A 14,787-nucleotide genomic window follows, 5' to 3' on the forward strand; every position below is an offset into this window, starting at 1 on the left:
CAGAAATTAGGTTATAAATGAGACATTGAGAATTGTATAGACAAATAAAATATAACCTAATTAGAAGTTATAACCCTAGAAAATACTCCATGCTTTTACCAAACCATAGTGATTTATTATATTCACTACAAGTCTATACATGATTGTTGAAGTTTAACAAAACTAGGAAAAGCAAGACAAAGGCCTTTTGTAATTTATCATCTATGGACGAACACAGAGACGAACATGCAAGATTGAAATTTGGAAAGGATGCGAAATTACCGAGCACCAGACGGCGTGCAACGTTGCTCGTGTGCATCGCTTCGTCAACGTGTGAGGACCCAGGCTGTGTGACGTCCGGCGGCCGGCGCGCTGCCGCTGCCGTCTCCGGCGGCTGTGTGGAACGGTGACTTGCAGGGGGCGTATGGAGTATGGTAGGCTGGGTTCGTACGCGTAACACAGAAATTGATAGATGGATTGATTAGTTTTTTCTAGTCGAAAAGAAAGGTGGATCGGTTAGGTTTGCGTACGTGACTACGTGCGGAGATTCTCTCTATTTTTTTATTTTTCATAGACAAAAACTACATGATGAGATGGATGCGCAAGCGAACATGCGCGCGTGTACCCATGCATCCTGCTGTGTTGGGCCAGTCCGAAGGCGTCAGGAGTGGCTGGAACGGGCTGACCCTGATGCACAACTCTTGGGCCACCCTGATGCACTGGGCCTTTTTAACTAATAGGTACTGCTAGCGAATTTTTTCACCCGTATTCCTGTGCATACGGGTCAGCCCAATGCGCTTCGCCCCTGTCTATAACTCCTGTTTTGAGTTATTAATCTTAGCAATTGAACCGGTATCAAATACCCTGGGGTTACTATGAACACTAGTAAAATACACATCAATAACATGCATATCAAATACACCTTTGTTCACTTTGCCATCCTTCTTATCCGCCAAGTATTTCGGGTAGTTTCGCTTCCAGTGACCATTCCCTTTGCAGTAGAAGCATTCAGTTTCAGGCTTAGGTCTAGCTTTGGGCTTCTTCACGGGAGTGGCCACTTGCTTGTCATTCTTCTTGAAGTTACCTTTTTTTCCTTTGCCCTTTTTCTTGAAACTAGTGGTCTTGTCAACCATCAACACTTGATGCTTTTTCTTTATTTCTACCTTCGCCGGTTTCAGCACTGCGGAGAGCTCGGGAATCATTTTCGCCATCCCTTACATATTATAGTTTATCACGAAGTTCTAATAGCTTGGTAATAGTGACTAGAGAACTCTGTCAATCACTATCTTTATCTGGAAGATTAACTCCCACTTGATTCAAGCGATTGTACTACCCAGACATTCTGAGTACGTGCTCACTGGTTGAGCTATTCTCCTCTATCTTGTAGGCAAAGTACTTGTCGAAGGTCTCATACCTCTCGACAGGGGCATGAGTCTGAAATACTGATTTCAACTCTTGGAACATCTCATATGCTCTGTGGCGTTCAAAACGTTTTTGAAGTCCCGGTTCTAAGCTGTAAAGCATGGTGCACTAAACTATCAAGTAGCCATCATACCGAGCTTGTAAAACATTCATAACGTCTGCATATGCTCCTACAATAGGTCTGTCACCTAGTGGTGCATCAAGGACATAATTCTTCTGTGCAGCAATGAGGATAATCCTCATATCATGGATCCAGTCCGCATCATTTCTACTATCATCTTTCAACTTAGTTTTCTCTAGGAACATATCAAAAATAAAACATGGGAGCTATACGCGAGCTATTGATCTATAACATAGATATGTAATACTATCAAGACTAATTTCATGATAAATTAAGTTCAATTAATCATATTACTTAAGAACTCCCACTTAGATAGACATCCCTCGAGTCATCTAAATGATCACGTGATCCATATCAACTAAACCATGTCCGATCGTCATGTGAGATGGAGTAGCCTTCAATGGTGAACATCTCTATGTTGATCATATCTACTATATGATTCATGTTTGACCTTTCGGTATCTGGTGTTCCGAGGCCATGTCTGTACATGCTAGGCTCGTCATGTTTAACCCGAGTATTCCGCATGTGCAAAACTGCCTTACACCCGTTGTATGTGAACCTAGAGCTTATCACACCCGATCATCACATGGTGTCTTAGCACGACGAACTATCGCAATGGTGCTTACTCAGGGATAACACCTATACCTTTAAATTTTAGTAAGGGATCATCTTATAATGCTACCACCGTACTAAGCAAAGTAAGATGCATAAAAGATAAACATCACATGCAATCAAAATATGTGACATGATATGGCCATCATCATTTTGTGCTTTGGATCTCCATCTCCAAAGCACCGTCATGATCTCCATCGTCACCGTCCTAACACCTTGATCTCCATCGTAGCGTCATGGTTATCTCTCCAACTATTGCTTCTACAACTATCGCTAACGCATAGTGATGAAGTAAAGCAATTACATGGTGTTTGCATTGCATACAATAAAGCGACAACCATAAGGCTCCTGCCAGTTGCTGATAACTTTTACAAAACATGATCATCTCATACAATAACGTATATCACATCATGTCTTGACCATATCACATCACAACATGCCCTGCAAAAACAAGGTAGTCGTCCTCTACTTTGTTGTTGCAAGTTTTACACGGCTCTTACGGGCTTCTATCAAGAACCGTTCTTACCTACGCATGAAAACCACAACGGTGATTTATCAAGTTTGTTGTTTTAACCTTCAACAAGGACCGGTCGCAGCCAAATTCGATTCAACTAAAGTTGGAGAAACAGACACCCGCCAGCCACCTTTATGCAAAACTAGTTGCATGTGTGTCGGTGGAACCGGTCTCATGAACGTGGTCATGTAAGGTTGGTTCGGGCCTCTTCATCCAACAATACCGCCGAATCAAAATAAGACATTGGTGATAAGCAGTATGACGTTCACCGCCCACAACTCTTTGTGTTCTACTCGTGCATATCATCTACGCATAGACCTGGCTCAGATGCCATTGTTCGGGAACATAGCATACAATTTCAAAAAAATTCCTACGCTCACGCAAGATCTATCTAGGAGATGCATAGCAACGAGAGGGGGAGAGTGTGTCCACGTACCCTCGTAGACCGAAAGCGGAAGTGTTAGTTTAACGCGGTTGATGTAGTCGAACGTCTTCTTGATTCAACCGATCAAGCACCGAACATACGGCACCTCCGAGTTCTGCACACGTTCAGCTCGATGACGACACTCGAACTCTTGATCTGGAAAAGTGTCGAGGGAGAGTTTCGTCAGCACGACAGCATGGTGATGGTGATGGTGAAGTAATTTACGCAGGGCTTCACCTAAACACTACGAAGATATGACCGGAGGCGTAAAATGTGGAGGGGGGCGCCGCACACAGCTAACAATTGTTGGTGTGTGTTCTAGCGGTGCCCCCCTCTTCATATATATAGATTGGAGGGGAGGAGAGGCAGCCAAGGGGACGCCCCAAGTAGGAGGAATCCTACTTGGGGTCCTCCCAATTTGGTGTCCCAACTTTCCTATTCCTATTTGGAGTAGGAAGGGAAGAGGGGAAAGGGGGAATCCTATTCCCTTTTTCCTTTCCTCCTTCCCCTTTTCTACTCCAATTTGGCCAACCCATATGGGAGGGACGCACCAGCCCCTTAGGGGCTGATCTGTCCCCCTCTTGGCCCATTAAGGCACATGTAGTTGCCGGGGGGATGCCCGAAACCCCTTCCGGTGACCCGATATGCATCCGGTACCATCGGGACACTTGTGGTGTCCGAATATCATCATCAAATATATTAATCTTTACCTTTCGACCATTTCGAGACTCCTCGTCATGTTTGTGATCTCATATGGGACTCCGAACAACATTCGGTCACCAAATCACATAACACATATAATACAAAATTGTCATCGAACGTTAAGCGTGCGGACCCTACGGGTTTGAGAACTATGTAGACATGATCGAGCCACCTCTCCGGTCAGAACTATGTAGACATGACCGCGACACCTCTCTGGTCAATAACCAATAGCGGAACTTGGATACTCATATTGGCTCCTACATATTCTACGAAGATCTTTATCGGTCAAACCGTAATGACATCATACATTATTCCCTTTGTCATCGGTATGTTACTTGCCCGAGATTCGATCGTTGGTATCTTCATACCTAGTTCAATATCGTTACCGGCAAGTCTCTTTACTCATTCAGTAATGCATCATCCCGCAACTAACTCATTAGTCACATTGTTTGCAAGGCTTATCATGATGTGCATTACCGAGAGGGCCCAGAGATACCTCTCCGATACTCGGAGTGACAAATCATAATCTCGATCTATTCCAAACCAAAAAACACCTTCGGAGACACCTGTAGAGCATCTTTATAATCACCCAGTTACGTTTTGACCTTTAATAGCACACATGGTATTCCTCCGGTATTCGGGAGTTGCATAATCTCATAGTCAAAGGAATATGTACAAGTCATGAAGAAAGCAATAGCAATAAAACTTAACGATCATTATGCTAAGCTAACGGATGGGTCTTGTCCATCACATCATTCTCCTAATGATGTGATCCCGTTCATAAAATGACAACACATGTCTATCGTTAGGAAACTTAACCATCTTTGATTAACGAGCTAGTTCAGTAGAGGCTTACTAGGGACACTGTGTTTTGTCTATGTATCCACACATGTATCAAGTTTCTAGTTAATACAATTCTAGCATGAATAATAAAAAGTTATCATTGTATAAGGAAATATAAATAACAACTTTATTATTGCCTCTAGGGCATATTTCCTTCAGCAGGCAGGAGTCAGTCTACTTTTCTCAGATGTGATGCCTATATACATGATCATTGCCTTGAATATCATCATAACTATGTGCTTTTCTATCAATTGTCCAACAGTAATTTGTTCACCCACCGTATGTTTTGTGTTCGTGAGAGAAGCTTCTAGTGAAAACTATGGCCCCTGGTCTACTTTTACCATATATAAAATCCAACAATACCTTGCTGCAATTTTATTTCCTTTATTTTATTTTGCAATTTAATTTATCTATCTACCACTACGAGATTTGATCCTTCCAAATAACCGTCGAGGGGGTTGACAACCCCCTTGTTCGCGTTGGGTGCAAGTATTTGTTTTTGTGTGTGCAGGTGGTGCTAACGAGGTTCTGTGTGGTTCTCCTACTGGATTGATAATCTTGGTTCTTAACTGAGGGGCATACTTATCTCTACTATACCGCATCATCCTCTTCTCTTCGAGGAAATCCCAACGCAGCTCACAAGTAGCAACCCCGGGTGCCCGGACTCCCTGAAACATGCCTGCGTGCAACTAGGGTTAAATGACCGATGTACCCTCATCTCCTCCCCAATTCCTCCCTAGGCTATAAGTACTCCGTCCCCAGCTTGAAATTAGGGTTAGCAAAGCATTTGAGACTATTTGAGAGAGCTTTGCTTCTTGTATCTCCATCTTGGGGAATTAAGACCTCCTTTGGGAGAATGATCTCCATCATAGGATCATCAAGACCTCCTAAAGGAGAAGGATTTCTCTAGATCATCAAGACCTCATCTCCAAGGAGTGGGAAGAGCTTACCTTTGTTCTTGTTTTCCTTTGATTGTTCTTGTATTTTTGTGGATCTGATGTATGCTACTCTAGTGGATGTGTAATTGGGAGTGATTTTCCCTTGTTGTTCTTATGAGTTCATCCATTTTCCCCCTCCAAGTGTGAAAAGATCTCCATTTAGGGTTCCACCCTACAACACAAACCAACGGCACACAAAAGCGCACCCAACCCATCTATATATGACTAATCATGAGAACTACAAAAATATATTATAAGAGATGGAGAAAATGTATATCAACACGTTATTGTTTTGGTGGGGGATTGGGGGGAGGGGGAGTATGTCAACCTAGTAAGATAAAGTCGGTATGCAAGTTCTATATCAACTGAACAATGCATCAAAAGCATGTTGTGCACACTATGCAAATCAAAATTTAATGATACCCTTTCTCATGGACCATAACGGGAAACCTGAACTAAACAAGTAGATCATGGCGAAAGCCGGAAGGTGACCTTGGATTTCGTTCCAATGAACCACTACGCCGATAATTTTTTTCAAACGGATACAAAAGATTTGCCTTATACATTAATTAAGCAAAAAAGAATTATCATGTTAATTAACAAAAAACTGGATGAAAACTGTTACAAACTTGACCACATGCAAACTACTCCTGAATCTGAAATCCGCACGACCGCAAAGGTGATCGCATAATTACTCTTGACACTTTGCTTCCGCAAACGCTCAATAAATAAATGGAATACAATATCAAAAAGGTACCATCGAAAACACATTGGCAAAGTTATTAATCAGGCCAACCCAAGAACATAAGAACCATTTGTCAACCGGGCGCATACGCTTCCCTATGCTGAGAATCAATCAAAAACACATTGGCAAAGACATCACGACCACCAGAAAAGATGACACCATTCATCTTTTGGACATGTCTTTTTTTTTGCGCGCGGTTGGACATGTCCCTCTGACAGTAGTTTTTCTAGTTTTGGCTACAGCCTGACCTCTATATAAACTTGGCATCTGTGTTATGAGTTGAACCAGCAACTTTTTTTGCATGGTAATACGTGTCTCATTCATATCATAAAGAACAAAGTACAAGTCACATATAAGAACCGACATGACAAAACTGAAAAGATAGCAGAACATATCTGAGGTTGATACCAACGTCCGTCACCTGCCTTCGGCACCACCACAGCAGCCACCGAAGAAAAGAATAATGGATCACCTCCTCACCCGAGCTCGACGCGGCTCCATCGCTGATATGCAGCTTTACGGACCTCCAAGGTGGCTCACCAAAAATGAAGCCATTGCCGTTGAATGAATCAGACCGGGGCAACACCTCGGACACGCCATCGAACTCCAGATCTGGCACCCCACCACAACTAAGACGCCGAAGGAGAAAACCGTAACTGCCATCCACGGACCACGAACCCAGCACACGTTCCGTCTTTCAGATGTCGTCGATGCAGACCACAATCTGCATCCGCTCCTGGACTATCTCCCAAGCTCCACGCTGACGTTGGAGCAAACGCCGTCGCAACGGCGGAGCCCGAGAACACAGGTCCACCATGAGGATGCCGCCGCCGCCACGGCATCATTGCTTGAACAGACTGGTTTCCGAATCCATCCCCAACCATAGGATCGATGGCCTCGTCAGGGAAGGATCCGAAGAATCTTTAATCAGCGCCGTCATCATTGCCACCAAAGAGAAGACGATAAACAGCCTAAAAACCTAGACTATATACGAGAGTAAAAACGATCCACGCGCGTGGATCCGGCGACCCCCCTCACCACCGATGACCAAGGTAGCCGGCGGAGAGGAGCCGCCGGAGGACGGCGCTGAAAGATGGCCTCTCCTGGCCACGGCTAGGGTTCCAGCCGCCAGGGAGCAGGTAGGAGAGACCCCGGAGTCAAATCTCTAATGATTAGGAAAAAAAATCTGTTTTCATACGTCGTCGGTCGTTTTTTTCTTTCAAAATGGGTACACATGCAACTAATTTGCTCTTTTACTAAGAAAAAACAACAGGGACCATATCTCTACATTTCATTTCTTAAGTCCGTCCTTCTTTATTCTTCTCCCAGCAGTGTTGCCTACCGGATCCGTATCCTCCATCGCAGCCACCATGTGAGGGCCGTTCGAGCTGTGCTCGGGCCCACTCTTCAGCGCCATTGGTCTTTCCTTCTTTAGCACAATCACGCCCACCTCTGCATGCATACACATGGCAGAAGCAAGAAAATTAGAGATGGCTTAAAAAAAAGGTGGTATGAGCATCAAACGGAACAGGGGCCAGGGCACGAGGGGAAACAAAGATTAAATACGTCGTCGATCGGCAGCACACGTTTATGTTTATCTGGGTATCCAAGAAGTAATTGATCTCGGCGTTGATTCAGCAGGGCAGAGTAGGGATGTGTGCATGGCTGCATGCGCGCGTGTACGTACCGGCGGGGGGGACGGGGGTGGTGGAGAGCGACCAGAGGAGGAGCCCGCAGAGGAGGACGACGACGGGGACGAGGTGGACGAGGGCGTGGGCGAGGTTGGCGCGGGAGGCGTCGAGGGCCTCTTTCTTGGCCGTGTCCGAGTGCGGGTCGTACACCGGCAGCTGGTCCACGTCCATCCCCGCATTCCCGCTCGGCCCACCAGGCACCGACGCCGCCACCGCCGAAGACGACGACGACGAAGAGGATGACAGGTTAGTAGCTCGACGACGGATGCATCTCGGTCGATCTCCGGCCGGTCGGCCTCTTCTCCTCGTGCCTGGCTTGGCTGCCGAGGGAGATTGGGAGATGCGCCGTTTAGCAATTGGCTTACGTGGTGGCAGTAGCTTTGCGCTTTGTGCATGCAGTCCGAAGTTTCTTGATGGGCTGCGCATGGTTGTAGCCCGCGTCTTACGCTACGGCTGCGATATACCTACAGCTTATTCTTCTCTTCTTTTCCACATAAAGAAATAATAGAAAAGAAACATACTTTTTCTCAGAGTACGCCAAAGGCCTATTATATTTTTATAGAAGAGAGCATAGTGATTTACAAGGGATGCTTAAGAATAGATGCATACATCCATTCTCGGCAACACCTAAACACAACCCACACTTAATAATACTAAGCCTACTCTCTCACCAATCCTGACAACTCACCACCGCCGACCCTGGCTGAATTCCACTCTTGCATCTCCCATAGGATCGCTTTCACCAGCTTAAGCGGGGTCCTCTGTTGGCTCGTTCTGTTGAAAACCCAAGTGTTCCTTTGTTTCCACAAAGCCCATGTCACCACAATCACAAAGGTGTCAAAACCACGTTTGTTAGCCCTACCGCAACCCTTCCTGGCACCCAGCCACTAATCTAGTAGGCCGTTGTCCGCTGTCGGCCTCGTGACATCCAAGTTGAGGGCTTGGAGACTCTCATGCCAGACAACCCTCGCGTATACACACTGGATCAATATGTGTTCGGCATTGTCCTCTTCCTGCAGACACGTGTAGCACGCTGAAGGACTATCTTGTAGGCCATGCTTAGCTCTCCTGTTCGAGGTCCAAATACGATGTTGCACCACCAACCATGCAAAAATCTTACACTTAAGTAGTGTCCAACTCTTCCAAATGCATGAGGCGTAGGAGACCCGCTGGGTTCCGAGATAGAGTCGGTGGTACGTGGATTTCGCAGTGTACCTCCCCGAGGGGTCAACCGGCCAGGAAAAGCAGTCCGGTCTTCTTAGATCACGTTGTACCGTACTGATAGCCAAGTTTAGGTGCACGAGCTGCATATGTCCAACGAAGGTGAGGTCCCCAGTCACATCCTGCATCCATCTTCCATTGTCCAATCCTTCACTGACTGTACGCCTGTTCCTTGTTCGTGTGGCCACCATAGCATGGATTAGCGGAGCAATATCAGCAGCCGCAAAGCCACGAATCCATCTGTTCCCTCCAGAACAGCACCTTGGTGCCTTCTCCAACCTCGATCTTAACCAAACTGTCAAACACTGCTCGGGCATGTCTATCCTCTGTCATGGCTAACCCCTGCCATGGTCTTTGCGGATCCATCCTCTTCAACCACTCCCATCTCACTTGGAGTGCTAGCCCTTGCAATTCCAGGTTCCTCACTCCCAGTCCCCCAAGCCACGTGGGCCTACATATCGTGTTCCAAGCCACCAAGCACTGCCCACCATTAACTTTGTCCTTCCATGCCCAAAAGAACCCATGCATCCATTGGTCGATTTCCTCTAACACCCAAGCAGGCGCCTCCGCAATCATGAAGTGGTGGATTGGTTTAGCTTGTGACGCCCCGAGACCGATGTGCCAGGTGTCTTCCAGTTATTCGCTGACGTTGTCATGTCATTTGCTTGCGTGTTGCATCTCATCATGTCATCTTGTGCATTGCATCATCATGTTTTAAAACTTGCATTCGTCCGGGTTCTCCGAGTTCTCTCTGTTGTCCGTTCTGAGCCCAACCACACTTGCACGCGCCCGCGGCATGTCCGAAATAGTATTTTATAAGTGGCCGGAAAATATTCTCAGAATGGGATGAGAGTTGACGTGTGGTCTTATTATAGTGTAGATAGACCGCCTGTCAAGTTTCATCGCATTCGAAGATCGTTTGAAACCCCAACGGATAACTATAGCGGCAGTATAGCCGGTCTAACGTCGGACGTTTTCGGTCTCCGAAAACAGTCGCCGGGCCTCCCTCTCTTCTCTTCTCTCAGCTCAAGACCGTCTACACAGCTCACTACCTACCGCCAGGTCCAACCTAATCTCTCTCGTCAGCCCACAGCACCCCTCGCGCGCGTCCGAAAGTTGCCCCGAACCCGACCCGGACTGTAGCCACCGTTGTGTCCGGATCATCCCCAAACATCTACAAAACGTCTCCATTTTCTTATTTGGGATCCCTAGCCTATTTTTCCCGATCGTCCGATTACGATCGAAGGGACGGATTAGCCCCTACCCAAAAATCCCCTGCTATATATATAGGTCCAACCCTAAATTTTAGGGAGATGTCCCATCCATCCTTCTCTGCCGCCGCCACCCCGTGTCTCATCTTCCACGTCGGGATCCCCTCACTCAAATCTCCCTCGATCCCCTCGCCCAACCATCGAGCTGCTGCGCCCGCGCCCCAATCCCGCAACCTCCTCCTCCGAGACCCCCACGACCCTACCGGAGCCTCCACCTCCTCCCTTCGATCCAACCATCCAACCGCACCACCACCCCGCCTCGACGACTGGCGCCGCTGCCGATGACCACCTCCAGGCCAGTCCCTCATGACCCTCTTTTCCGTTCCCTCTTCCCTGCATCCCTCTCTTCCTAATCTTTGCATCTCTCTGTTCCTCAACAGGAGCTCCAGTGCCATGGCCATCCCGAGCTCGGCCCGCGCAGCTCGGAGACTTCAAACCCCTCGTTCCAGCAGGATGCGTCGTGCCCGTGCTACATCTCGCGAACCCGCCGGCGACCTCGAACTTCAGGACACCCCGACACGCTCGCGTGCCCCGAGGGAACGCACGAGGCTGTCCTCCTCGTCCCCGCGCCTCTGCTTCACCAGAGACTGGCCTCGTCACCGCCCAAGTCCACCGGGGCTTCAGCCATCCCCGCGCCCAGATCCGCCGGATCCCGCCGCCCTAGTCCCATTCCGATCGGTCCCCATCGAGACCGCCTCGCCGGAGCTCCTGCTGCGTCGCTGCCGCCTGCGTTGACCTGCGCCCCTGCTTCTCCCACTGCTGCTTGCGTTGCTTGGTCGAGCGTGCGAGCGACCGCGTGAGCTGCTAGTGCTGCCAAGGCCCAGCGGCGCCTTCCCTTCGCCAGATCCAGCCCCGCTGGCCTGGTGCTACCTCTCCAGATCTGAGCCGAAGCCCATGGTGAGGCCCAGCGCCTCCTGTGTATTTTTTTTTCTTTTCTTTCCCTTTCTTTATTCCCTGTTGGGCCTCTGCTTAGTTTCATCCCGTTAGGTTTTTTTCCTTAGCTGCGATTTTATCAATTTCCAGGGCATTGCACTTTTGCAGATCAGCCCCTAAACTTCATGCATTTCATTACTCACAAACGGTGCATCATATGTAAAAACTTTAAATATGAAACTTGCTTAGAATTTTGTGTAGATTAATAATTTTCCACTTTCATCTATGTTTAAAATGTTGTTTGTTTAAATTTGCTTAAATAACTTGCTAAAATGCTTCATTCCATAACTAACTAATCGTAGCTCCAAATTTAATAAACTTTATATGTAAATGGGGTGGGAAAATGCCTAGTTTAACATGGTGACATTGCTTTGCATGTTTAACAACTCTAAAATTGTGTTTAGGGCAGAACAGTACCAAAACCTAAAATATGCACATGAGGAATTTCCGGACTTGTTGTTTGTTGTTCCGGCCTCATTTAAACTTGCCTAGATAGGTAGTTTTCATTTGCTTCACCCTCTTGCCATGTTTAATAACATTTAATATTGTTGGGTACATAAACAAGATCGAACTAAATAAGTCACGTGGTGTTTCCTCAATATGCAACGGAGTTGCATATTGAGCTCCACTTAATTTGTAGGGTTGTTTGTGCATATTGCCATGCCATGCCTCTTTAAACCGGACATGCATCATACTTGGTTGTGCATCATGCCATGCTTATGTGATGGTTCTTTACCATGTTGTTTGCTTCTTTTCGGTGTGCTTCTTCGGGTTGGTTCCGATAACGTCGCGTTTGTGAGGATTCGTTCGACTATGTCTGTTTGTCTTCTTCATGGACTCGTTCTTCTTCCTTGTGGGATCTCAGGCAAGATGACCATACCCTCGAAATCACTTCTATCTTTGCTTGCTAGTTGCTCGCTCTTTTGCTATGCCTATGCTGCGATACCTACCACTTGCTTATCATGCCTCCCATATTGTTAAGCCAAGCCTCTAACCCACCTTGTCCTAGCAAACCGTTGTTTGGCTATGTTACCGCTTTGCTCAGCCCCTCTTATAGCGTTGTTAGTTGTAGGTGAAGATTGGAGTTTGTTCCTTGTTGGAACATGGATATTTTGTTGGGATATCACAATATCTCTTATTTAATTAATGCATCTATATACTTGGTAAAGGGTGGAAGGCTCGGCCTTATGCCTGGTGTTTTGTTCCACTCTTGCCGCCCTAGTTTCCGTCATATCGGTGTTATGTTCCCGGATTTTGCACTCCTTACACGGTTGGGCTATAATGGGAACCCCTTGACAGTTCGCTTTGAATAAAACTCCTCCAGCAAGGCCCAACCTTGGTTTTACCATTTGCCTCACCACCACCTACTTTTCCCTTGGGAGTCGCGCTCCCGAGGGTCATCATTATTTTAACACCCCCCCCGGGGCAGTGCTCCTCTGAGTGTTGGTCCAAAACAGAGCCACTTGCAGCGCCACCTCGGGGAAACTTGAGGGTTGGTTTTTGTTGTACGTAGTGTTCATCCGGTGTTGCCCTGAGAACAAAATATGTGCAGCTCCTATCGGGATTTGTTGGCACATCGGGCGGTCTTGCTGGACTTGTTTTACCATTGTCGAGAATGTCTTATAACCGGGATGCCGAGTCTGATCGGATTGTCTTGAGAAGGAATATCCTTCGTTGACCATGAGAGCTTGTGATGGGCTAAGTTGGGACACCCCTGCAGGGATTGAACTTTCGAAAGTCGTGCCCGCGGTTATGGGCAGATGGGAATTTGTTAAAGTCCGGTTGTAGAAAACCTGAAGTTTATCTTAATTAAAATACATCAACCGCGTGTGTAACCGTGATGGTCTCTTCTCGGTGGAGTCCGGGAAGTGAACACGGTGTTGGAGTTATGTTTGACGTAGGTTGTTCTAGGATCACTTCTTGATCATAGTTCAATGATCGGGCCATTGCCTTCTCTTCTCGCTCTCATTTGCGTATGTTAGCCACCATATATGCTAGTCGCTTGCTGCAGCTCCACCTCATACCTTTTACCCTTCCTATAAGCTTAAATAGTCTTGATCGCGAGGGTGTGAGAATGCTGAGTCCCCATGACTCACAAATACTTCCAAAACCAGTTTGAAGGTGCCGATGAAACCGTGCAGGTGACGCAACCGAGCTCAAGGAGGAGCTCGATGAAGATCTTGTTCTCTGTGTTGTTTCGTTTTAGTTGATCAGTAGTGGAGCCCACTTGGGATGATCAGGGATCTGTGTAGCTTTTGGGGTAGTCTTCTTTTATTTTGGTACCGTAGCCGGACCTTGTGTGTATCTGGTTGATGTAATGTTATATTCATGTATTGTGTGACATGGCGATTGTAAGCCAACTATGTATCTCTTTCCCTTATGTATTACATGGGTTGTGTGAAGATTACCTCACTTGCGACATTGCTTTCAATGCGGTTATGCGTCTAAGTCGTGCTTCGACATGTGGGAGACATAGCTGCATCGAGGGCGTTACAAGTTGGTAATCAGAGCCTTCCGACCTTAGGAGCCCCCTGCTTGATCGAATCGCTGGCGTTGTCGAGTCTAGAAAAAATGTTTTGAGTCATTTAGGATTTTATATATCGGAGAGTAGGATTCTTTTTACTCCTGGGTCCCTTCATCGCTCTGGTGAGGCATCCTGACTTAGAGTTTTGACTCTTCTCTTCTCAAATTTCACCCAAAAAAATTAGGATCACACAGGTATCTTGGAACCATTCCGATGGTTTTGTGACGAGAACATTGTTCTTGGTGCCTCCTGTCATTTAGGGGTTGTGGCAGTGTCCCGGGGAGTTGAGCTCCGAGGTGTTGTCGTCACAATTTTATCGTTGCAATTCTGGAATACCTGAGTTTCGCCGACATCGAAAATATCTTTTATGCAGTTGTTGGTGAGATAACCTCGACGCCACCCAGTACTGGGGCGGGAGTTCGGGAGTATTGCCATAACTCGTATAACGGATGCTTTTCGAAGGTTGAGGTAAATGATTTCCGAAGGTTTCTTGGTTATGTGTTGAAGGATGGATACAGCTGGATGTAGGATTTGTTAGTTTTGAGTGAGATATTATGCTTCCCCTGTATCCCCAACACCTGATTGCATAACCGAAAAGTTTCGGGAGTTTATAAGTGGGAATTCAAGTAGCTCTTAGGATATCCTTCCGACAGATGTATGATATGAAATTGGGGTTCGACGTCTAGTGGTCCGCCTATCCACGGTTGGTTTTACAGTGGTCTCGTTGTGTCTTAAAGAGTCCTTGGCTATGCTGACTCGGGGACGCTTCGTATGTCATGTGCACTGCCTTGTACATGATGGTGCTATACGATCGAGCCCGTGTAGGCCCCACCACAAAAACTTCGAA

At 46.8% G+C, this 14,787-nt stretch overlaps 1 protein-coding gene across 1 annotated transcript; it reads right to left on the reverse strand.

Moving 5' to 3' along the window:
- Positions 1-7,475: 7,475 nt before the first annotated feature.
- LOC123058364 (uncharacterized) lies at positions 7,476-8,379 on the reverse strand. Its single transcript, XM_044481101.1, has 2 exons — positions 7,988-8,379; positions 7,476-7,752 (listed from the first exon to the last, which is right to left on the reverse strand). Exons 1-2 carry the CDS (start codon positions 8,160-8,162, stop codon positions 7,592-7,594), a joined length of 336 nt encoding a protein of 111 aa, XP_044337036.1. The 5' UTR covers positions 8,163-8,379; the 3' UTR covers positions 7,476-7,591.
- Positions 8,380-14,787: the final 6,408 nt, after the last annotated feature.

Source organism: Triticum aestivum, chromosome 3A (genome assembly GCF_018294505.1).
Source record: "Triticum aestivum cultivar Chinese Spring chromosome 3A, IWGSC CS RefSeq v2.1, whole genome shotgun sequence".
NCBI classification, from domain to species: domain Eukaryota; kingdom Viridiplantae; phylum Streptophyta; class Magnoliopsida; order Poales; family Poaceae; genus Triticum; species Triticum aestivum.